We start from the raw sequence: 25843 nt of genomic DNA on the forward strand, positions 1-25843 counted from the left end.
AGGAATCCTGAAAGAATGTCTTAAGACTATAAGGTGGGGGACATCTAATATCATGCTAAATGATGTCACATGTATGATGTCAGCATCATCCCTATTGCGACTTAAGCCCAAGTAATAAAGGCGTCTATGACGGCCCATGACCCACTTCAGTAGCCCAAACACGTCTATAGCAGCCCAAGCCCAACAAATAGAAACCCAACGTGGCTACCATGTTTTAACCTCTAGACACACATGAATCTCCCGGAATCCTATGAGACAAAGGATTCCTCCTAGGATTCAGACTCCTTAAGGGGTTAGGAATCCTAACTCCATAAGGATTCCTAAAGAGGTGATAACCTTAAACCTAATCGAACACTATAAATAGACAGGTATAAATACAAGGTTCGGGACGTTAACTACTATCTCACAACTAGTTCATACCCTTCCATTTCGTCCTAATCATAAACTGACTTAAGGATCGAAGTGGGTTTGTCGGACTCTGGTCCCGTCTGACATACATACTGTTTTATAGATCTACTATGACATCGGATCATTATCGCTGTTTGGACATGTAAGCCAGATCAAACACCATTAGATTTAAGCTAATTAAAATCATGTGGTGAAAATTAAAACATTGTAATTAAGGTATAGATTCACACTTCCTAGATGTAATGCTGATTGACCAAATTTATTTATTCAATCACTAATCAGGTGAAAACCATTTGTAAAAATAAATATCTAATGTTGGTGTTTGAAAAGCAATACTACTTATCTTGATCACCTGATTTTCTATATCTAAAATCGGTGTTTTAAACATTAGTATTTTATATTTTCATCACTGCATATGGTGTTAGAATAAGCATTTTTTCCTGACCAAACATCCTTTTTTGTCTTTTGTTATTTAGCCTCTTACAACCTCAATGCAATCAACACAAAAATCTATGGTTCACTAACTGCATATCTCAAGTTGTAAGGATAATTGAGATTGTAAGTCATTTAAGTGCAAGTTGGGTATTACATAACTGGATTATTCTTCTTCTTTTATTTTGCTTTTCTTTGTCTAGTTAATTCACCTGAAATCTGAATTCAAATTCAAGTATCATAATTACAAGAACATTCCCTTTGATTTTAGGGTTAGGGTCTCCTTGATTATGTTGACAGAGAAAGAGGACATGTATGTGGAATTTCTTTTTTTTTTAAACCTGGCGTGACATTAAGTGACACCATGGGAAATGTTAGGCCCTAACATTTGCAAATAAACCATATTAGTAAATATGGACAGTATCCCTTAATTCTTCTTCTAGTAAATTTACACGACTAAGTCAAACACAACCAGTAAGTTTCATGCTTCTACCTCAATCCACAAATATACTTTTGTTGGACAATGTGAAGACCACTGAGAATTGGTGATACTGAAATGGATATATCTCAAATTTAACCTCAAAAACTAAATTTAACATAGAAGATTAGATACATATAAGCAAAATTTATATTTGAAAAGATTGAATACATATAGATAAAAGACAGAGTCTTGTGCTTGGGATTGATTAGTGATCATGTTAGTGTTTAAGATGTGATGTATGATTCTTTTGAAAAAATGTGATTTATGTTTGAGTGATTTAAACAGAATCTTACATTAATAGTGATGATTGCCTTCAGTTTTGTAATTATCTTAAAGTTTGGTCTACTCCTTTATATGTTCAAAATCTTCCATGTGCTTTTCTCTATCATATGAGGTTCAAACTTGAGTTATTGCTTGCTATTCCAATTACATCATTATAATACATGAAACCTTTTTGGTATATTTGAAAGAAAAATCTGCTAATTATAATCTACCAGACACATATATCTCTTACAATTACAACTATATATGATTTACATATTAATTACCTGACTATATTTGCTAAATCTCCTAAAATTAGATCATTTTGTCAAAAATTATACCATTTCAATTTCAAATATCCGTTGTCTTGCCTTGGTTGCCTGCATTAAGCCAAAAAATAATGTTAAATGCCACCACAAATACAATACACATTTATAAACATACAATGAATGAATGCTTTAGAAAGGCTAAATAAGCCCTTGATTAAACTCTGAATGTGTAGAATTTTATAATAATCTAGTCTCATTTTTTAGGTTTATAAATAATTAATAGGTTAATGTGTGCGTTTATATAATGATCAAGTGCAAAATTTCATAGGCATCAAAATGCTCTAATTACGCATAATTTGAAAGCAATTGAAATAGAGGTGAGCAAGATACATACTTGTTTCTCCCAATTTGTGGAACTTGTAACAAGAGCAAGAAGAAGTGTTTGTGTAAAGGCCCCAACTTGTACTCCAATCCAAAGCCCTATGCCTCTTAGCTTAACCCAAAAACCCAGCAACGCAGCCACTGGAATCCCACAAAGATAGAAGGCCCCCAGGTTCACGTAAGCTCCAATATGCTGAAATCCACAACCCCTCACAACTCCTGTTTCCATACATATATACGTCAATTCCTTTCTAAATACTTTGATCAATATGCTCCAAAACAACTTCTGTTATCAATTTTATATCATTGAACTTGGCATTTTGGTCAAATTAGTCTAAAATGACATGCTTATTTTATTTTGAATCCATGAAGCAAGTTGAAATAATAAACCTGAAAGCACTCCTTGTAAGCTGTCCAATATAGATGAGACGCAAATCAAAGGAGCCATGACCGTCACATAATCCACTACTGCCTTTTCATTGCTGAAAACATAACCAAATACACGACGGGTGCCAAAGAGAACACTAGCTACTATACTTGCCTCCACTATTGCAAGAAACAACACTGCATATACTGCAAGACGTGCTGCTTGAGGGTTTCCTGCTCCTAATTCATTCGACACTCTTGTGCTATATATAAAACAAACCATATTCAGATATTACGTACCTTCTATACATTACATAACTTCAACAGACAAACCTTGCTGCGGCACCAAAACCATAAGGTATTGAATATAGTGTAGAAATGGTAGTAAGACTGCACAATAGTTGATCCATCATCAATTCAACAACTCATTCTATTAATTATATATAGAAAGCATATATATGTGGCAGTGGAAGTACCAGATAGATAGGACAGAAGTTTCAAGTTCTGGATTGGGTAAGAGCCCTGAGAGCAAGACAAGTAGCTCATATGACCACCATTCTAGGCTACAATTAATTAATTAATTAGTAACATCAAATAATAGTATATTATATTTAATTAATGTTTAGTGTAGAAAAAGGAGAAGTTAGCATACCAGATCATGACAGCAGAAGGGATTGCAAAGCTAAAGAATTCAGCAATCCCATGAAACAAGTCCATAGAAATAGGGGTACGTGTTTTGGCACAAGCAGAAGAATACTTGATGTAGAGAAGAAGAAAAATGACATTCAACCAATAGGAAATGCACATAGCTAAAGCTCCTCCAATTTTTTGTAATCCAGACTTGAATACTAAAAGCCAACAAAGAGGTATATGAAAAAGAAGAGTAGCACAAGAGCTTAAGAGCATGGGCATAATCAAACTTTGTGACTGAAAGTAACGAATAAGTGGTTGAAGAGCAGCATAGGCAAAGAGTGCAGGGACAAGCCAGGTTATGAATTTACCAGCTTCATGTGAAATAATAGGGTCTTGGCCAATGAAAACAAGTATCTCTCCCATGTATATCCATATTAGAGATAAAGGGATGCAAACCAATACTAAACAGAATATAGCAGTCTCAGTTTGAAGTCCTAGCTTATGATATTGTTGAGCTCCATAAGCTTGTCCACATAGAGTTTCCAAAGCACTTGCCATCCCCATCTGATCAGTACGTTTCTTAATTAGAAATAACAAACTTAAACAATGAATAATAATTAAGAAAAAGAGAGAAGAGAAACATACAAGAAGACTAAAACCGGTGACAGTAGAGAGAGAAATGGCAATGGCGGTGCTAGAAAGAGAAAGTTCATCAAGATGACCAACCATCATCATTGAAATAACCTGTAAAAGGTATTGAGATAGAACTACTGCAACCATTGGACCTGCTATTCTTCCTAGTTTTTCAACTTCTGCACTGAAATCACTCCATTTTATTACTTTTTTATTATTATTATCATTTTTCCTAATAAATGATATGCTTTCTTTTACGTTTTCTTCCTCCTCTTCCTCCTTATCGCCATAACCATTATCTTCCATTTCCTTTTTCAGATTGGAAAACAATTGTTTAGTGTTTTACTATCTCCTAAACTAATTCAACAAGTGGACATCCGCATATTTCTAACTCACTAGGTACATAAATATTTCATTTAATACCACCCATGCATCACATATATTCTTTTTAATTTTGCATTATAGCATCACTTTTTTTAGTTTATAAAATCTCCACACCCTATTCTCCATCTTGACTTGGTAAACCTAAAATATCAACTTCTCAAAATAAAAATTTATCATTCTTTCTTCTTTATTTACATTCTTATTATAATGACAATTTTTTCGTTTCATTTCATTAACTAGTTTTTAATCAATAACTATCTTTAGACTCTTTTTGCGTTTGGTTATTTAATTTGCATTAAATTATTAATATGCAATAAGGCCAACTTTTCTATCATTTCCATCCAGCGAAGCAGTTTGTTTGCAGATTGAGTTTTTAAGGAAGGTCTTATCGATCTTGGTTTTAATGGTGCTTGCTACCAGGGCAGACCATGGATCTAGGCTGGGAGTGCATCAACTCCACAGCTATAGGGGCCCAAAAAATGTAGGTCTTAAATATATGAAGTAATTATATATATATATTAATACTATTTACGTTTTCAAGGGTCTAAATAATTGACATTTTAGACTTCAAGATGACCCAATTGATTTCTTAAATATAGGTTTAAGAGTTAGTTTTAAAAAAATTGCTTAACATATTTTTGATTTTGGATAAATAAAAGTATACTTGGCAAATGTAATAATACGTACCGTCAAGTATTAATTTATTAGAATATATTTTAAATTTTTACGTATAATTTTTTTTTATTAAAAGGGTCCCTATATCTTATTTCACTAAGGGCCTATAAATTGTCAAGATCAGTCCTGCTTGCTATACTTGGTATAAAGGAAATATTGCAAACTCATATACAACGACCAAATTAGATCGAGGCATGTGTAATGCTGAATGGAGGCATATTTTTTATAACGCCTTTATCACTCATCTCCCTAGACTTAATTCGGATCATTGTCCCATAATGGTTAATTTAAAGGCTGGTGTTAATGTAAGTACCTCCAAATCCTTCTGATCTGAACTCTCTTGGGTATCTCATCCAGATTTTATGAATATTATACAAGGTATTTAGGATAATAACCTGCCCTTTTTGGAGAATTCAGGCAAAATCACTAACTTTTTACCAAAGAGGATTTCAAAAGTTTTCGGGAACATTTTTAGAAGAAAGAGTAAACTTTTGGCTTGTATAAAAGGTATTCAAATTAGTCTTACTAATATATTTAATTTGTCACACCCGACCCTAAACGACATCGGGTATGAACAGAAAGTAGGACAACGAATTTCCTAACATTCTGAAAGCCAAACCTATTTTCTAATAGATAAAAAATTATTTAAACTATTTAAAATTTATTTAATTATTTAGCTTGGACCTGATAATTCTATCAAGCTTCCTACGTATCCCGAACATTTTTTAATATTTAAACCGGAAATCAAAGCCACGTAATTCTACCTATTTTAGATAGTTTTCTTAATTAATTGATACGTTGATTGACACGCTACTCATTTAATTGTACAATTTACTTTATTACTATATAATTATATATATAAATCATTTTATCAAAACGAATTAAATCGAATAAACATTTTATCAAACTAGCTCATGAACAAATAACCGTTTTATCAAACCAACTCATCAAATAAATTGCTTTTACAAACCAGCTCGTAATCAAATAAATGTTTCATCAAAATCTGCAACAAAATAAGCTTGCTATTAAATATATTTTTCAAATTCTCACAGAATGCCAAAAACGTATTATCAAATTTGTGTGTGTCCATCCTCGAATTCCACCCGTGTAGTATCTCATAACATCAACAATATCAATCATATAAATAATCGAGATATCTCATTCATATCTCGCCTTGTCTAACGTTAGGACTACTAACCGTGCACTCTGGCCATACCGCCCTTAGGTATCATCTTACAACTTACAACTCCTATCCCGGGCAATCCTAGATGGACAAAACCATTTTATCTATGTTTCAAAATATCGCAACATAAAAATCATACTGGGACTTCGATCCAAATCACATATTTAGAACAACCGAATCAGCTTTCTCAATCCAAACCAAAAATAGTTCGCATAAAATTGTCAAAATCAATCCAATTTTCAAAGTATTAGAATAATAAATAATCATTCTTCAAATCATTATTCTCCAATCAAAATCGGAGTATTCAAATATTTTAAATAACAATTAGAACCAAAAGTATTCGCAATCACTGAAATACTTTAAAACTAATTTTAAAACAAATATTTTTTTGGAATTTATTTTTATTTGTCACCGGATTATTTACGTCTATTATTAAACCGGATAGTTATTTTAGACCGAATACACTGTTAGACTCGTTATATTGTCATAAGTTTATTTGAACTAATTTTAAATTTAAATTCTTGTACTAATTTTATATTCGACTTTATACCGACTCTACTGGATAAATATCAGTATTAGTCCTTCTATTTTCAAGGTATATTAATTCGATAAATTAATGTCACTTAATTATTATATAAAATTAAATTTTAAACCAACGTCTTTATCAGACTATTTACGTTCGTCGCGAAAATTATAATATGTAACACTAAACTAGTATCGTTAATTCTGACCGAAGATTCAGTTAGACTTGTGACATTGCTAGGAGCGTATTTGTGCAAATTTTTATTTTGCAATTTTTTATATTATTATTATTATTCAATGTAAAAATTTAGACGATGATAATTTAATAATTTACTAGCGTTAATTTCTTCCGTGATCAAAACCCCTCAAATAATCGTCTAATTTAATATATAACTGTCTAATTAGAACCCTATTTAAAGAAAACATAATATTAAACATTACCTCTTGAAAGTTACGAATTTTACTCTATCCACACGAAACTGTTTGCTTTAACTCGGGATCAATTAGACCCTTTGATCCAACCACTCCAAACCATATATATATATATATATATAATATTCCCTCTTCAAATAGGAATACTACCGTTGGTTTTATGAAAAAACACCAAAGCCCCTTATCGGATTTGGCTCGCCCGAAATAAATATCTTCAAAATTTGAGAATTCGTTGAATCCCTAATTGTATTTTGTACAGATTCGCATCTTTTACAACCAACACAATCCTCTGTTCTTGGAGCAGAAGCAATTTGCTTGGATTTACACCCATCCCAAGGTATCATTTCTAATACATCTGTGGGGCTCAAAGTCTCCGATTACAGATCTTTCTCGCGCTATTCCAAAAGGAAGGAGCTGACAGCTAGGTTTTCTTCTCGAGTATAGATTGAATGAAACTATCTTGCTCGTCGATATATATATATATATATATATATATATATATATATATATATATATATATATATATATATATAGAGCAAAAATAAAATCAACCCTCTCATTTTCACATTTCGTACACTCCCTTTCTTCCCTTTCCTAACCTTCACATTATTCTATTTATAATAAGTAAGGGTGTGTCTTCTTCAATTGAAATGTGTCATTTTTATACGCAATTAGAAATAAATTTTTCACAAGTGGGTTTTTACTCTTTTACAAGTTTGAACAAGTGTTTACCACTTTGTAATTACTTGCCACGTTTTTTCTATTTTATAAAAACCTGTATTTAATTTGTATCATATAAATATTATAAGCTTATATATATATATATAGAGAAAAGATCCAGTGTGACAATTTTTTTTATGGTGAGACAAGTTTTATGGTGTGACAATGACCAATTTTATAATTAAGTAGAGTAGGGGAAGGTGGTAAATTTGTAAATAAAAGGAAAGAGAAAATAGTTTTATTTTTTTTTAAATGCATTTTTCTGACTTTTCCAACCTCGTTTTAAAAAAAATTTTATATCTTTGGACTCGTCTTATTAGACGGTCATTTTAAGATCCTAGAAGCTCGGGTAAAAAAATTTCCGGTGAACGGAGTCCGGCGATTTGTGAGAAAAAATGTCCAGAAAATGTAAAACATCATTCTGAGAACCTTTAATTCTTGACTCTAATTGAGATTCCTTACGGTTTAGTCCCAAATCAACGGAATCCGGCGATTAGATTGGCGTTTTCCGGTGAGAAACCCGAAAGTGCCTAGAAAATTCTCAAGAAATTTTAGAAAATGTAAAACATTATTCAGAGAAACTTTAATTCTTGAGTCGAAGTAGAATTTCTTACGGTTTAGTCCCAATAAAACTTTTTCCTTAATTTTATCTATTTTACATGTTTCGACAATTTATTGGGTCAAAACCGTAAGAAATCTCGTTTTGAGCCAAGAATTAAAGTTTCTTAAAATGATGTTTTACATGTTTTGAAATTTTTTGATAATTTTCTGGACACTTTTTGGTCCTACCTTTCAACACTATGTATTGGAATATTTTGTTGAAACAATATAACAATTCTGTTGCAGCATGTAAAATGGATAAAATTAAGAAAAACGTTTTATTAGGACTAAACTGTAACAAATCTCGCTTCGACCTAAAAATTAAAGTTTCTCAGAATAATATTTTACATTTTCTGAAATTTTTTGAGAATTTTCTGGGCACATTGTTTCTCACCGGAAAACGCCCACCCGGATTCCGCTCACCGGAATTTTTGGTAAACTGATTTGGAACAATTGGTAAACTGATTTATTATGTTGGAATAATATAAGTATTATACTGGAATAATATAACTATTTTATTGGAAAAATTGGTACGTTAATTTATTCTGTTGGAATAATATAAGTATTATGTTGGAACAATTCCGTACACGATCGGAACAATGTAAGTAAGATAAAAAATGTGTTCAAAAAATTATCAAAAAATTTCAAAACATGTAAAACATCATTTTAAAAAACTTTAATTCTTGGCTCAAAACGAGATTCCTTACAGTTGTAACCCAACAAATTGTTGAACAATGTAAAATAGATAAAATTAAGAAAAAAGTTTTATTGAAACTAAACTGTAAGATATCTCACTTCGACCGAAGAATTAAAGTTTCTCAGAATAATATTTTACATGTTCTGGAATTTATTGAGAATTTTCTAGGAACGTTTGTTCTCACCGGAAAACGCCCACCCGAATTCCGCTCACCGGAATTTTTTTTACCTGACCTTCAGGGATCTCAAAATGACCGTCTAATTTAGACGAGTCTAATAGTATAAAATTTTTCGAAAAACGAGGTTAGAAAGGTCGGAAAAATGTATTTTAAAAAAAAGAAATAAAACAATTTTCTCTATCATCTTTTTTTTTTTTTATTTACAAATTTATCATCTTGTCTTTTTTAATTATCATCAAAACTACATAGTTTTGTTATGTGACACAATAAGCTCATTGCCACACTTAGGGCCCGTTTGTTTTACTTACTATTTGCTGTTGCTGTTACGGTTTGCTGTTTGATGTTGGAAAATGTTACTTTTCCAAAAAGCATAGATTCTCTGCTTTTGTAAAAGGCTGCTTTTCGGGTGTAAAAGGCAAACAGGAGACCACTAACCAAACACCTAATGCTGCTTTTCAATTGTAAAAGGCAAACAAGAAGTCACTAATCAAACACTTAAAACTCTCCCTTTTGAAGTGAAAAGACAAAAGGAGCCTGAAAAGGAGCAACCAAACACCCCCTTAGATCCCTTGTCATATATATATATATATATATATATATATATACTAAATCTGTAGTGAGTATTGCTGATGTGTCATATTTTAAGCTCTTCTTTACTGACGTGACAATTTTTTAAAGCTTTACCTTCTCTCATTTCACATTCTTTTAACACGGCTGCCGTAAACAGTTTTATACTTTCAGGTTTTATACTTTGTTCAAACTTCTCTCCGATTTTTTCTCTCCCACTTCTTCAATCTCAATCATCCCTCAACTGCTCTCTCACTCGAATTCATAAATGCAGGTAAGGTTTGCTTTCTCTTTCAATTTTCATTTGGCCTTTACTTGCTATCATTGATCTCTTTCAATTTTTTCTCTCCCACTTCTTCAATCTCAAGAATTTTGATTTTTTCTGGTTTTGTGGCAGTCGTGAATTGCAGTGGTGCTAAGGGTTCCCATTCTCTCTCCCTCTTAATCTCTCAATTACTGAGGTTTTCCTTTTCTCCTTTTTTCTATTACTTTTTCGAATGGAATCCACCGATAATCAAACTGCAGTGGAAAACGCCCTAAACCCGATAATAAAACTGCAGTGGAAAACGCCCTAAACGCGTTGTATCATGCGGAGGAGCATTATCGTCAGTCAACCGATCAATATCTTCAAAAAATTCAATGCTCCGTTGATGCGTGGCAGGTACTGTGTATTTCCGTTCTTAAACTGTGAGATTTGAATTTTGAATCTTCTCTTGGTAAATTGGTGACAAATTACATGTTCAAATGTGCTTCGACGAAGTTTAATTATATGCGTGTATAGGTTTAATTAGGGCTCAATTAAATTTTTACTGTTACTGTTACTACAAGTATGTTGTTTGATAAGTTCAACGAAATCAAATTGGTCCACTGAGATGCTTTCTGTAGATAGAAATGAACATAATATGGTATTGGAATTTAGATTCATTGATTTACTAGAAGTAGGATAAGAGGACTAGGATATGTAGGCAATAAGCATTTTTTGTTGGATGAAAATTGGAGAAGAGTAGTACACTCATATTGAATGCATGTCACACCCGACCCTAAACGACATCGGGTATGAAGAGAAAACAAGATAACGGGTGTTCGTAAGTCAAATAGGCGAGCCCATTTTCTAATATATAAAAAATATTAATTTGGACTACCTAAAGTTTTATTTATTATTTGACTTGAACTCGATAATTCTATCAAGCTTCCTACGTATCCCGAACGTCTTTTAATATTTAAACCGGGAATCAAAGCCACGTAGTTCTACCTGTTTTTAAGTAGTTCGATTAACTTATCGACTCGTTGATTTACACGCTAATGATTTAATTGTATAATTCACTTTATTACTATATATATCATTTTATCAAAACGAATCAAATTGAATAAACGAATCAACTAGAATAAACGTTTTACCAAAACCAATTCGTAACCAACACTACAAGAAAATCGTTTTTTGGCAATAAGTTTTGGCAACGACAAAAAAAATCGTTGTGGAAAAATAGCTTTGGTAACGAAAATTATTTGGTCGTTACCAAAGGTTGTTGCGATAAATTTTTCCACACTCTCCCTCCAAAAATTTCGCGGGGGAAATTTTTTCTAAAATTGATAACATGTTTTGCAACAAGCAGTTCGTTGAAATAAATTTTTTCATTTACAACAACGAATAATTATCATTGTCGTAAACGGGAATATTTACCGCAACGACAGTTGGCTGTTGCAGTAAATAAAAACTTTACAGCAACGAGTACATGTTGTTGTGGTAAATGGAATAGTTTACACCAACGACCTTATATTGTTGGCGTAAACATTTATTAAATTAATTAAAAATATATTTATTAATATATATAACAACATATTTTATCGTTGGGAAACAATATTTTTAGTAACTAGTATTTTTTTATATCGTTACCAAATATAATTAGTCTAAACACTTTCCCTCCATATTTTTTCGCATGGCGGGAATGTGGAATTAAGGAATGAAGTTTGGCAACAACCATATTATTGCAGTAAAATAATATATTTATAGCAACAACGATCTATTGTTGCGTTTAAATTTTTATTTTGTGCTACGACTGATCGTCGTTGCCAAACATTTAAAAAATATATTAATTTAATTTAGCTATTAAAATTATACACTCTTTTCAATAAAAAAGAAAAAAATAACACTAACCTTTCATATCCCTGGAATTGATTGCAGAGAGTACTAGTGCACTGTAGTGAGAACTTCCCTTCTTCATCGGCTCTCAACAAATCAGAACCAACATCACCCTTTGCACCTTTTTACCTAGAAATTTCTCAGATGGTCGGCTCTTTCTTCCAGCCATGATGGTCGGCGCTCTCTTCTAGCTTGACCTCCAGCCCTTTTTCTCTTTCTCCCCTCTCTTCTCTTTTTCTCTCTCTAATCTCCCTATTTGTGCATCTGGTACTCAGTCATCCATCACCATTACATCCAATACAAGGTTAGTTTGAACAAAATACCAATTCTGGTTCTCCTCTGTTATGTTTGATTTGGGTTGTGTTTCCCCTAAATTGATTTTGTTTAATTTATGCTAATTAATCACTTCACGTTTTATAATTTGGTATCTGATATCGTTTTGTTTGCAAATATTTTAGGCATTTGATTCTAGACTACAGGCCATTTTTGAGTTTGAAAATTGCAGTCCTGTCGCCATTGTTCTTCTTCTCAGAATCAACTTTGTGGTTGACCGATTCGCTTTAAAGTAAGCTCACAAACCCTAAATCTCTAATTCTAGTTTCCAAATCCCCTGGATTCTTAAATGAAATTCTCAACCAAAACCCAACTCTTTCAAATTCTATGATTTACTGATAAAAAAAAAAATTGATTCCTCAGATTGCATTTACTAATTTTTCTTTGTTATTTTGTATATCATAGTTCAAGTTTTTGGTTTCTAAATTTATGTTGTCTTCATATTTGGATTAAAAACCTCCAACTACAATACAATCCAAAGAAAATAAAAAAATCATCCAGAAGGAAAAAGAAAACAAAGCAATTAGAGCCCTTGACTTGAGCAAGAACGAACTGATGATGTTTATTATGAAGAAGATGAAAATGAAACAGAAAACTAAGAAAAAGACACGATGTGGTTTTGGGAAATAAGGTGGCTACTGCTACTGCTACTGCTACTGTTTGTACCAATTGCATTTGACTTCCTTAACCACTATTAGCTCGCCCTTAATCCTTTAACTGCTTCGTCCAACTAGGTGGTCTCTTAATGCCAATGTCCACGTCATTGTGTTCCGGGATTTGGATTCTATTGGTTGTGGTGCTGTCATCTTTGATGCCCATGGCCTCGTTTTGGATTCATTCTCTAAGCTGATTTAGGGTGTAGGGGATGTTCTTTCTTGGGCTAAATCTATGGGGCTCTCACATGTCATTATAGAGTCTGATTCTCAAAGTGTAATTAATGCTTTTTACTGTGCTTCTATGGAATTTTCTGATTTTGGAAGCCTTATTCACTCGTTCTATAGCTGATTCTTGTAATGGCATTCACCTTTTGTTTGTTCGACAACAAGCTAATTAATTTGTTTAGGCAACTCAGTTTCATGCTAGTCCTTTTTATTGATCCTAAAGTTGTGATTTTATTCAAACCTTGGTGTGTAATGTAATCCCACGGCCTTATTTCATGAGAGACCATACTCAAGTCAGAAGTTATAAAACATTAAAACTAATTTCCCTTAGCATAACTGCAGAAACAACATCTTGCCATAGTTTTTAAGAACAAGTCACTTGTCATGTGTAATAGGATATATTATATGTTCAAAACTAAAAAAATCACATGACAATTTGATGAGTTTGATGAAGATGAGGAGGATCAATAATTTGATCATGTTGGAGATGAGGAGAGTAATGATTGATGGATTTGAAGAACAACCGTTGATCAACTTAGGATTTATTTTTTTAACAAAAAGTTTAGGAGGAGAGGCAACAAAGGGATTGAATGGACTTACCATACAGTAACAATGGTAGCAAGAATCAAATCCAGGTAGAAGTGTTATAAGAGTCGCTTCTTTACCGTTGAGACCACCTTATAAATCTTTACTATTTAGTTGAGCACTTAAACTTTAAAATATAAGGTTTATTGCATGTTAGAATCGATTTAGCATTCATTACAAAATTTATCATTTTTTATATAATAAATATTATCATAGCCATCACCTTTCTGGCATAATATAATGGGAATATATGTAGAATATGGGAGTTTTTAATGGTTTGGGCCTTCTTTTTCTGTTTATTTGGATTTGTGATTAGGCCTGAAAATGTAAATATAAAGTCTATGAGAGCCCTGTATATGTTAGAGCAAAGTAATTCTCCAAAGGTTTAATTTAATTGTTCTTTTCCTCTGGAACCCCGGAAGCAATTATTTGTTTATTCTATTTTGAAGTGAATGATATGATATAGATTTGATCAATGAGAAACTAAACTATATATCTTGGTTAGGAAATTAGAGTCATTGAGCAAGAATCTTAATGCATACAATGAGCCGTTTCTTTTTTATATATATTCTGTTATGTTGTTGACACTAGTCAAAGTATTTTTGACTGACCTCTCTAGTCTAATCCTATCCGATGGTGTAGTATTATTTGTGTTTAAAAGAGGCATATCGTTGTCTTTGGATAGATCTTATATTATATTGTGCTTCAACCTATACCCTGGATCCTGACCTGCCCCATGTTAATTCCTAAAGATTTCAAAATCAAATCAAATAAATTAGGAATGACTTTGTTACACCATTCTCACAAATTTATGTTAGCTCATACCTTTTTGATGTATTGGGTCGAATTCCCAATTTCCTAATCCTATCATCAGATCCCGATGCAGCTATTCGAATTCTCCTTGCTAAGTTGCCTCTGCTGCATTGCATTGCATAAAAGTAAAACTCAATATTTGGCAACCAAATCTTTAAACAACAAATGAAAGTAGCTTTCTGGTATAGGAAGAAGGTACTACATTGACTATTTCAGTTCCAATAGCTAAATAAAGAATGTGAAGATCTTGTTGAGAGTAAACTTGAGGCTTTCTGGCTGCAACTGCTTATGCAGGAAACAATTTCTGTGTGTTTCATAAGTAGGTTAGACAGGGAGTATAATGTGAAATGCTTAGTGTCCATTGGTCCTGCGGAAGTTGCATATAGTAAGCTTCTTTAGACAAGTTTGCTGGAAAGCCAGGCCACCAATAGTTAACAATAGGTGCTAGCCTATGAGGAATGTGGTTAAGGACGCCCCAAACTGCTTGGCCTCCCATAAAAAAACCCATCACATAAAATTTGGATCCAATAGACATTTTAAAAAGCCTGAAGCTTTCACTCAATTGCCTATTATTAAAACACTCATTTGTGAATCACCTTCCCTCCCTGATACGTTTGTTAAATTGTTAAATCAAAGTTGTAAATGGTAATTTCAAAAATATAGCTAACAAATATATATATATATATATATATATATATATATATATATATAATAGTAGGTAATTACATTAAATTTATATCTTTATATATAATATAATTGTTGGTCAAACTTGGTGCTGAAAAAATTATATACTTGTTGATGCATGAATTACCACCTTGATTGTTATCGATTGCTTGGTTTTTGTGTGGTCTGTTGAGTTGCTGTAGATACACTCCTGTCAGCTTCTTATAAACTTCCATATTCATGGACTGTCAAATAACATAATAATAATCAACAACAAACATAAAGCTTTGTAACTTGGTCTAAAATTTAGAAAAACCAAAGTTAGTACGTACTTGAGTGGATGGAGGAGGAGCATGAGGTTGGATGATAGAGGGAACCAGAAAGGGAGGACTATCAACAAAATGATCAGCAAGCTCCTCTACATAAAGAGCAAGGCTCTTGGGAGTTCGTTTGGAATCCAGATCACTTTCTCAGTAGCCACGCGGATCAAAAGACAAGATATAAACCCAACTCCTCAATCAGTCCCTGCAATTTGTAAAAGAGGAATTTAATAGAATTGAAGTGAAGCGAGCAAATATAATTAATAAGTTAAAAGTAAGTACCTGAGAGTTGTTAGTCAAGGTTGAAATAGCATGTCTGGAGAAGGAAAAACCATGAATATATATGATTTTATATTTGGCAATTTGTTTAGATACACCAGTTTCAGAGTAGGCCAAATGATATTTGTTTAACCAACAATAATTAATTAATTAAACTTAACAATATGATATTTGCATTTTATTTTGGGTGAAATATGAATTTTGAGTTAGTGGTTGAAAAGTAATTTAAGACTCATTACTTTTTGTTTTGATTGAAGGTTTGTTGGTAAACCTTAAAATATATGACAACGACAAAATCTGTTGCTAAACGAAAGAATATATAGCAACGCCAAAATTGTTGGTAAACCTTAAATTATATGGCAACGACAAACTCTGTTGCTAAAAGAAAGAATATATAGCAACGTCACATGTTGTTGCAGAAACAATATTTCATCGTCACATGTATGTTGCAGTTTTCGCAACGCCAAACCTTTCGCAACAAGTATGTCATTGTCAAACCTCCATTCTTTTGCAACAACAGAATGTCGTTGCAGATAGCTTTAGCAACAGAACTTCTCATAACGACTGAAAATCGTTGCAAATAATATGATGTCGTTGCAAAAATATTTTCGGCAACGACATTTTACGTTGCCAAAAAACGATTTTCTTGTAGTGCAAACAAACGTTTATCGATACGTAACCAAACAAACGTTTGATCAAAATCAACTCATAATCAATCAAACGTAAAACCTTTATATCAAAATCAACTCATATCCGAAAACATAAAACCTTATATCCATTCTAGAGTTTCTCCCCTATGTATCAATCCATAACCACATATATCACATAATCGAGACGTCTCTTTAACCTTGCCTAATCCCGTATTGGTCTTACCTCACACTTCGCTGCCAATACCCGACTAGGTCTTTACACTGTGTACACAGGCCATGTCCCTCACTGAACATTTCTTCAACTATCAAAACCACCGGTCCGGATTACTCTAGATGGATATAAAAATTCAGAAAATCATAACGTGCTCAAATTTCCTTTCACAATCAAACTTCCAATAACCACAAAATCATCTGACCTCAATTAACTATTTTCGTAAAAATAATCACAATATTTAAAATCAAATAATCATTTAATAATATAACTAAAATAGTTAAAATGTCATATAAAATCACCGATTTATAATTTAATCGAATTCCAAGAATTTAATAGTTCAAAATATTATATCGATAAAATTTAATATCGTTTACAAAGAAATATTCTTAAGGGAATATTTTAAGTCACCGAAACAAAAGTATCTAAACTGAATTACTATTGGACTCGTTAAACCACGTTCAACTATTAAGGGTATATTCGTCCTAACTTTATATTCAAATTATTCTACTATTTTATATTCAAATTATTGAACCAACTTTTATAATCAAATTCATATAAACTCTATTTAACAAATATCGACATTAGTCCTTCTAGTTTATAACTTATTTTAACTCGATAATTTAAAGTCGCTTAACAATTAATCAAATAATCTTAAAACTAAATTTTAAATCAAAAACTTTATCGGACTATTCTCGTTTGTTATCGAAATTATAACGTGTAACACTAAACTGATACCATCAATTCCGACCGAAGGTTCAGTTAGACTCGTGACACAGCTACGAGTCTATCCGTACTAATTTTATATTCCGAACTCTTGTGCTAATTTTATATTACGATTATACATTTAAACTCGTTATGCGGCTAAAAGGTCTTAATACCGAATTAAATTTCACTTCGAAAAATCTAAAGGATCACGGTCTAAATTTATATTTTTATTAATAATTGATAGACGCTAAATCATTACTCGTAATTTATTAAAATTTGACAAAACTATCGAAGCCAAACTTACTTAAAATCATACCTATAACATTTTAAAAATAGTTTGGATATAAAATTTCGTTACCAAAATATCGTCGTCGGTCACCGAAATATCGTTATCGGTCACTGAAAATTCATCAACGCGGTCCGTTGATAGCTCCCAATATCTGTAACACTTAAACTCCAATATATATATAAGAATGTCTTGCATACAATTATTAGAATTTTCCTTCTCTCCCTCACCCTATAGTAATGAACCTCCTTTTTACATGTGGCTTATCTTTTACATATATATCAACCCACTCACTTTTTATTTTTATATTATTTTCTTTTATTTTTACCAAACACATGTCATTTAATTGATTAAAATGATTTGCTTAGTCATATTTATATTGATGTAATAAGGACACATATTATCCACCTTGTGTATACAAATGACACATATTCTTCCACCATTATGTATGAATTATATAATAATAATAATAATGAATAATAATGTTAACTAGGTATATAAAATACCATATATACATATATAATTATAAAAATATAATTTATGTTTTTAATTATTAATATTTGGATAAGTTTATTTATGATCCTTCTAAATTCTTATCTTATTATAACTTCCCTCAAAACTTTCAATTTTTACACTTAGAGACATAAATTTAGTTTATAAAATATATCCATATTATTTAATTAATTATTTTCTCACTTAAAAATATAATCCGATCTATTTTTAGAGTCTAAGGACTAAAAATTTCAAACACATATGTGACAATGCAGATACTAGGTGATGACCTATGTTGCCAACTTGAACCTTTATCTCTTCTTCTGAACCAACCTGGAGGGCAGGTCTTTTCCCAGAGTTCTAAAATAGTATTTATAGGCGTATGTTTGTAGTTGGCTCAATTACTGTCTTTTGCACAGGCTTGATTTTTCGTTCTTGAAATTATTGATATTTGTGGTCTGGTAGTGCCTAGAAATTAGTTTATTTGTTTTATAATGGATAGATAGTGCTCATTGACTTTAACTGATTGTGGGAGACGGTTCAAGAGTTGAATACTATTCATTTTAGCATGTACATAAACTCATCTGTAAAAGTAAAAATAAAAGCTTTATCGCCCCCAGTTTGGTTTCCACACGTTTTTTATAACTGCTTTCAGTTATTTTTCTCTTCAAATGTCTTTTTGGGTCCTCATTTTGCAAGTTTTCTGTAAACTGATTCTCATTTATCGGTTGTTCTTCAGGTGTATTGAAAGGAAAATATTGATGTCCTGTATCAAATTATAGGCTGATATTTTTCAAGCCACAACTCTAAATTGTGTTATTTGTTTGTGTAGCTAATTCTATGATCTATACCAATCCTAAAATTAATGAGATTTTGAATTGCCCGCTGTAGGAAGTCGATTTCATTGACATATCTTTCCTTTTAAACTAGAATATAGCAGTCTTGATTTTTTTTCCTTCTATATTTGGTACTCATACTTTCTGTTATAGCATGTGGAACTGGAATGCTATTCCATTCAATAATGTTCTGGGAAAAGTGGTCCTGCCCTGGTTTTAGTTCATGGTTTTGGAGCAAATAGGTCTAGATAACTGACATTCTGCTTCTTATTAGCACACAACTAATTGCTATAGGTATTAAATCTACTAAAGAATTCTTATTAGCAGACAACAGACAACTAAGTGTCCGCTTATGGACATTTCCTGTTTCCGTCAATGGATCTTTAGGAGTTGTTTTGGATTTATTCCTATCCAATGAATTATGCATATAAATCATGCAAATGAATTATGAATTAATGTCTATTCATTTTGAATTAACTCAAATCTTTCTTTGACAATTAATTATAGCATGTAATACAAAAATTGGGAAATCTTACTCTCAGGTGATTTATATGCATAATTCATTTTAAAGGTATGCACAAATTAGACTAAAGGTAGGCATAATTCATTTGCCCATGTTTCTATTTTTTTTTTATTACATGCTATAATCTATTTGGGATGATAGATTTGAGTTAATGTCTATTCATTTTGTATGAACCACAGGAGCCTTTTGTGATCAATTTGTTGCTTTGCAGTTCATAAGGTACACCAACAATTTAATACATGGATCTAACAGGTCATCAACTTAATGTTTTTTTTTTTTTTAAACATGGGCTTTCATATTGAATATTCATTAATGTATCACCATTGATAATAGTGTTATTGCATGTTTTGGATCACTCTTCTTTCTTTAAATTGTTTGTCAGCCATATGGTATTTTTGCTTTTGAACCAAAAAACTAATTTACACTATAGTCTTTTTTTTAGAGCCATTTAAGCCAAAAATTGAAACTATTCTTTTTATTATTATTATAAACTCTATACAATTTTGGTATGCAATTGTTTTTTTTTTTTTTTTTGTCATTCATGTTGTAGTTGAGTCTGAAAAGAGGTGATAGAAAAAAGATCTAAGAGAATGACATGTGTTTCTAATTTTGGGACAGCAATGAAACGATGAAAATATGTTTGAAATGCTTGATTCCTTTGGAAGCACCCATGAATTCTATGTTTTCTCAAAATTTCTTAAGTAATTTAATGGAAAAACCAAACTAAGATGCATCGAAAATGCAAGCAGATAGATTCAGGTTAAGCCTATAAGTTTTCACACTTTTGATTTAACTGTTTCATCTTACAGGTTTGGTTTTACTCTTACCTATTGTTTTATTATTTTCTTATTGAAGGATTTCAATTATAATTCTAGCACTTAGTATTCTTATTGTGCATGCAGAATTTATTAGAAAACAATCTCCTAAATCTATTACAAACCGGATTTGATTCCAATGTAGCTATGGTCAGTTTGGGACCTCATGGGAAATAATTTTTGCATAAATTTCAAAATTAAAACTTGTGTGTTAATTTATGGATTTTGTGATATTGTGTTGCTGTTACATGTGGTAGGATGGTTGAAACCGGAGCTCTAAGATTTGGCCGGAAGAAACAGAAGAGAATTGATCTAATTTATTCTCATTAACTGTTTTTGCTTTTAGTTATTATCTTTAATCTTTAATTTAAAATTATAATACAATCTTAATGGATAAAAGGGTCAGTTTGTACTACTGTTTTATGCTTTTAGTTATTATTTTTAATTTTTAATTTAAAATTATAATGGAATTATAATAGATAAAGAGTCCACTTTATCTTTAATTTAAAATTAAAACGAAATTATGATAGATAAAGAGTCCACTTTTTACTCTTCAATCCATATTAGTTCAAATATAGGATGTAGAGTCCACTTTAATTTTAATTATAGACAAAAACTGATTCTAATCCATGATAAAAAATTGTTTTCTATTCATTATTTATTATTCATCATGTTGAATTATAATAATTATATATTTATTAAATTTTAATATATACAAAATTATAAACATATAAATAATATCGATGAAAGTATAGAAAACAACCGTGTAAAGCACGGGTGAAAAACTAGTATGTATGTATGTATGTATATATATATATATATATATATATATATATATATATATATATATATATATATATATATATATATATATATATATATGAGAGGGCTCTTGTGAGAACCCTTTTTTAGATGAGGACACTTCCTTATGGTGAGAACACTCACAACTACGTCGTTTTGAGTAGGAAAAATAAAAAAAAACGCTGCTGCAGGTGGGGTTCAAACCATAAACTCTTTCTCTACACTCCACATTGCTTACAACTGAGCCAATTGTTTTTCTTGTATATTATATCGCGCGCTTCTTAATATACCAATGCCCTTTTAGCTTCTATTGTTTAATATTTGATGCATTCACTTATTAATATCGATTAAATGTGCATAATAATGAATTATTAATAGAAAAAAAATAAATGTGGATAATAATGAATTATTAATAGAAAAAAAATCCAAGAACATGCTCTAACTTCTTATTTATTTAATTCCTTTATATTTTTATAATTTATATTTTAAAATGTTAAGAAAAATGTTCTAAATATTGTTACATATGTTCTAAACTTTATAATTTGTGTGCTAAAAATTAAGATAATATTTTTAAAAAATAGTAAATATATGGACCATTTTTTTTTGTTAAAAAAAACTCACATTCTAAATAACATAACGTATGTTCTAAAGTTTATAGTTTGTGTTCCAAAAATTAAGTATAATTTTCTAAAAAAATCAGTAGATATTTGGATCGATTTTTCATTTGTTCTATAATATAATTTATAACTCATGTTCGAAAAAACATAACACATGTTCTAAAAAACATAACGTATATTCTAAAAAATATGTCGTACATTCTAAACTTCATAGTTCGTGTTTTAAAAGTTAAAATATATGTTCTAACGTATGTTTTAAAAAATATATAGTTTGTATTCCAAAAATTAAGTATAATGTTCTAAAAAATCAGTAGATATCTGGATCGTTTTTTCATTTGTTCTATAATATAATTTATAACTCATGTTCGAAAAAACATAACACATGTTCTAAAAAAACATAACGTATGTTCTAAAAAATATGTCGTACGTTCTAAACTTCATAGTTCGTGTTTTAAAAGTTAAAATATATGTTCTAATGTATGTTTTAAAAAATATATTTTCTTATATAACATAAATTACAAAAATATAAAGGAATTAAATAAATAAGAAATTGGAGCATGTTCTTGGATTTTTTTCTATTAATAATTCATTATTATACACATTTTTTTCTATTAATAATTCATTATTATGCACATTTCTTTTTTTCTATTAATAATTCATTATTATGCATATTTAATCGATATTAATAAGTGCATGTGTCAAATATTAAACAATAGAAGCTACAAGGGCAATGTTATATTAAGCAGCGCGCGACATAATACACAAGAAAATTAATTGTCTTGGTGGTAAGTAATGTAACGATTGGTTAATTGATATCTCACACAATATCAATTAACCAATCGTTACATCTTAACGACACATTAATCGCCTACTAATCGCATTATGCATATGAAACTTCTACTGACAATGAGATGAATCTAAAATATATGTATTCAATTATGAAAACATATATGAATGTGGGAAGACTCATATGTTAGGGTTTTAGGGATGTTACACCTCACCTAAAAGGAGGTTCTCACTTGATCCCTCCCCTATATATATAGGTGAATTTGTACTTAGAAATAAAATATTAATTTTACTCATCTTAATTGATAACTTTTTATAAAATTTATCCAGAACTTTTAATTTACACCTAAAATATTAAATTGAACTTTATACTATACTTTAAATTCATAATTAATTAATGTTATCTATTTCGCAAATCAAAATTAGAAATTTTTAGACACGGATGTGACACAATTCTGATCTCTTGAAGTTAGAAAAGGAACTTGAGATAGAATAGGATTTAGTTATCCACCAAGATGAGATTCATTGGCATCAAAAATCTAGAAAAGAATGGATCACATCAGAAGATCGTAATACAAAAAAATTTCAACTCTCAATTGTGATTAGACGGAATATGAATTGTATTAGAGGTCTTTACGATAAGGAGGCCACATGGATTGAAGATGAGAATAAACTTGCATGTATAGCTCAAAAAAAGTAAATGTAGGGTTAGAAAGAAGTTACTCAGCGATTTATACAAGTTCAGCCTCCTACCTATATCCAGCAGAATACCTTCTTCTGAGTTTTAATCCACTATTGAAAGCTTTATCAGTAGAGTAAAAACTTTTACAATGGATACAAAGGTTTTGTAAAGTACCATTCTTTACAGTCCACACTCAGCTATCTGTCTCTCTAAGTGTTTACTTAAAAACTAAATTAAATAGAAGAGCTTCTGATCTTTTTAGAATAGATGATTTTGTTCTAATCTAGAACATAGATTAAGGACTATCTCTCAATTGAATTACACAAGTATGAACTATGAATGTGTATTTCTTGCTTTTGCTTTTTTTTCACTTGAATGCTTTTAATCTCTTTTTGCGTTGATAGATCGGCAACGAAAATGAGCTTTGTGCTTGGCTTTTATAGTGGAAGCTTGAGGCCGAGACTTTTGAATTTGAACTTGTTCGATGGAGGGAAAGATTCAAATGGCTTCTGTCTTCTGTCTTCGCTTCCAACTGCCAAATTCCATAATACACAAATGAGGAAAGAGTTGTTGACAAAATCAGACTTCTGTCTGGTGTTGACCGATATGTCAATGGCAGCTTCTGATTTCTTAACTTTACAGATGTTGTCTGTTCTTTCCCAAAATGGTGTTGTGAGAGAGACGTTTGGCTGATGGTGCTTCTGGCTTCTGTCTTCTTTGCCAATTTTGAAAATGCATGTATGTTGACTTTGATTCTCTTGAATCTTGTCTTCTAACTTCTGATTTTGGATCAACAATTATGTTGTTGGGCCTTTGATATCTTTAGGGTCTTCTAAGGCTGCCTTTGATATTTATACTTGAGTTTATATTTTAACACTTAGCAAACCCATTAAAATAAAACTAATTTTAATTCTTTAAATTAAATATATATGGGGGTTTAAATCCTTAAATGTAATTTTTGTCAGAATTAAAAACTTAGTGGAAGTTTTGTTTCAACATTCTCCCCCATTTTGATGATGATGATTTTTTTTTCAGAGAAGGAATTAATTTAACTTACTCCCCCATAATGTGAACTTACTTTGCTTCTGGATACTCCCTCATAATGGTTGAGCTTCTGAGTTTATGCTAGGCTTAAGAATTACTCCTTTTTCTATCTAGTGATACGACCTTGGGACAGTCTACTACTAAATATGAAACTCGACTTGGAACGGGAAATGCGGGATAGAATGATAGGGCAGTAGCCAAGTATCCGAAAGGAAAGACTTAGAAATAGAACCCCTTTAAGGAGTCCAAGGAGAGGAGGTAAGAGTATAAGGCTAAAAAGTCCCTTCTCTCGAATATTTTTATCTTATCTGAGGGGTTACCGAGGTCCCAAAAAATCAAAGAAATGGGGGACTTCCTATTCATTATTTTTTAAAGCGGGGGAAGGGAAGAGATGGTTAGTTCAATAGGATAAATTTTTCAGAGCTTAAATAAAAGTAGCAAAGGCAATATACATCGGAAGCATATATATTGAATGTGTTATGTGAAGATGGATGTCAGTTCAAGTTTTAAACAGTCTGATTTATACTTAGTAACATTATCATTTAGGCATGGGAGAAATCAAAGGCAATTAAAACTCTAATAAGTTATCTATATTTTAGAAGTAAAGACGTTTATGTAGAACTATCAGAGGAAATTACCATTCATAATCAAAAGAACAACGGAAGTGAAATATAACTCAGAGGCAAGCAATTCAATAAAATAAACTTAAGTAGTTGTTTGAACAACAAATAGTTGAATGATAAAAGATGTGTTATATTTATAACTCAGAAGCAAACATTATCATAAAAGTACAATAGAAGGCAAAAGATAAAGCTAAGTAGCCTATCCTAGATCCTACTTAGGCCTAATGTTTGATATGGAATTGTAGTTTGCTTTTGGGATGATGAGGAGGAGGAGGTTGTTTGCTGGCTTCTGATTCTGCTTGTTTATTCTTTGCATTTTTCTCCCCCATCTTGTTAGCATCAAAGGAGGAGGCAGAGCCAGAGGCAGCTCACTGAGATAGATAGGTTGTACGCTTGGAGAGATGCGTATAGCTTCTGATAATGTTAGAGTTGTTGTTTTGCACTTGGGTTTGCCCCGCAGAAGTGGGAGAACCATGCCTACTCATTTCAACCAAAATCAACTGCAAGGCCCTGGCGTTCTAGTATGTAGTATCAATAATATTTGTTGTGTACTTGGAATGTACGTTCATGAGGGTTCAGTTAAGATTTTGGTTTTGGGCACCAAATTGCTAAATAGATTGTTCAGTTAGATCTCCAGCAACACCAAATATGAATGGTGGAGCTGCCTTGTTTTGGTGGTGGAAATGAGGATGGAGAAAGGAAGAAAGAAGGAGGAGGAGGAAGATGGGTTGTGATTTCTATTTGATCTCCAATAATATAATTCAGGAAATAATGCCTTATATATATAGGCCATGATAATGAATGGAAAAATCATTTCTGTTCCTGCAAAAATCTACTTTCTTTTAAAATTTACCCTAAACTTATAATTACTTCTAAAAATTTACAACTACCCTCTAAACTACACTCGTAACACCCAATTAATCCAACGATATT

At 31.3% G+C, this 25843-nt stretch overlaps 1 protein-coding gene and 2 long non-coding RNA genes across 9 annotated transcripts; 1 reads left to right on the forward strand and 2 right to left on the reverse strand.

Annotated features, from left to right (window-relative positions):
* Window positions 1–1783: 1783 nt before the first annotated feature.
* Window positions 1784–14672, reverse strand: LOC136235735 (protein DETOXIFICATION 12-like). 7 transcript variants are annotated; one of them, XM_066025676.1, is made up of 9 exons: window positions 14587–14662; window positions 11978–14507; window positions 3877–4043; window positions 3251–3795; window positions 3075–3161; window positions 2932–2988; window positions 2623–2861; window positions 2246–2451; window positions 1784–1962 (listed from the first exon to the last, which is right to left on the reverse strand). In XM_066025676.1, exons 2-9 carry the CDS (start codon window positions 12042–12044, stop codon window positions 1918–1920), a joined length of 1413 nt encoding a protein of 470 aa, XP_065881748.1. In that variant the 5' UTR covers window positions 12045–14507; window positions 14587–14662; the 3' UTR covers window positions 1784–1917. The 7 variants fall into 7 exon arrangements, with proteins under 7 accessions (XP_065881748.1, XP_065881781.1, XP_065881739.1 ...); XM_066025709.1 differs by having other exon boundaries at window positions 3877–3975; window positions 11978–14672; XM_066025667.1 differs by having other exon boundaries at window positions 11978–14672.
* On the forward strand, window positions 10005–20751 carry LOC136235750 (uncharacterized). Its single transcript, XR_010691920.1, has 6 exons — window positions 10005–10096; window positions 10220–10283; window positions 10383–10483; window positions 12005–12266; window positions 12421–12527; window positions 20615–20751. It is a non-coding gene; the product is annotated as an uncharacterized lncRNA (long non-coding RNA).
* On the reverse strand, window positions 15298–17927 carry LOC136235743 (uncharacterized). The gene is made up of 4 exons (XR_010691916.1): window positions 17764–17927; window positions 15840–16815; window positions 15570–15762; window positions 15298–15482 (listed from the first exon to the last, which is right to left on the reverse strand). It is a non-coding gene; the product is annotated as an uncharacterized lncRNA (long non-coding RNA).
* Window positions 20752–25843: the final 5092 nt, after the last annotated feature.

Source organism: Euphorbia lathyris, chromosome 1, assembly GCF_963576675.1.
Source record: "Euphorbia lathyris chromosome 1, ddEupLath1.1, whole genome shotgun sequence".
In the NCBI taxonomy this organism is placed as follows: domain Eukaryota; kingdom Viridiplantae; phylum Streptophyta; class Magnoliopsida; order Malpighiales; family Euphorbiaceae; genus Euphorbia; species Euphorbia lathyris.

Coding starts and splice junctions, on each gene's coding strand:
- LOC136235735 (XM_066025656.1), bottom strand. CDS start 4,170: ATGGAAGATAATGGTTATGGCGATAAGGAGGAAGAGGAGGAAGAAAAC. Junction 2,989..3,074: donor ACTTCTGTCCTATCTATCTG/GTACTTCCACTG, acceptor ACTATTGTGCAG/TCTTACTACCATTTCTACAC. Junction 1,963..2,245: donor CCACAAATTGGGAGAAACAA/GTATGTATCTTG, acceptor GGCTTAATGCAG/GCAACCAAGGCAAGACAACG.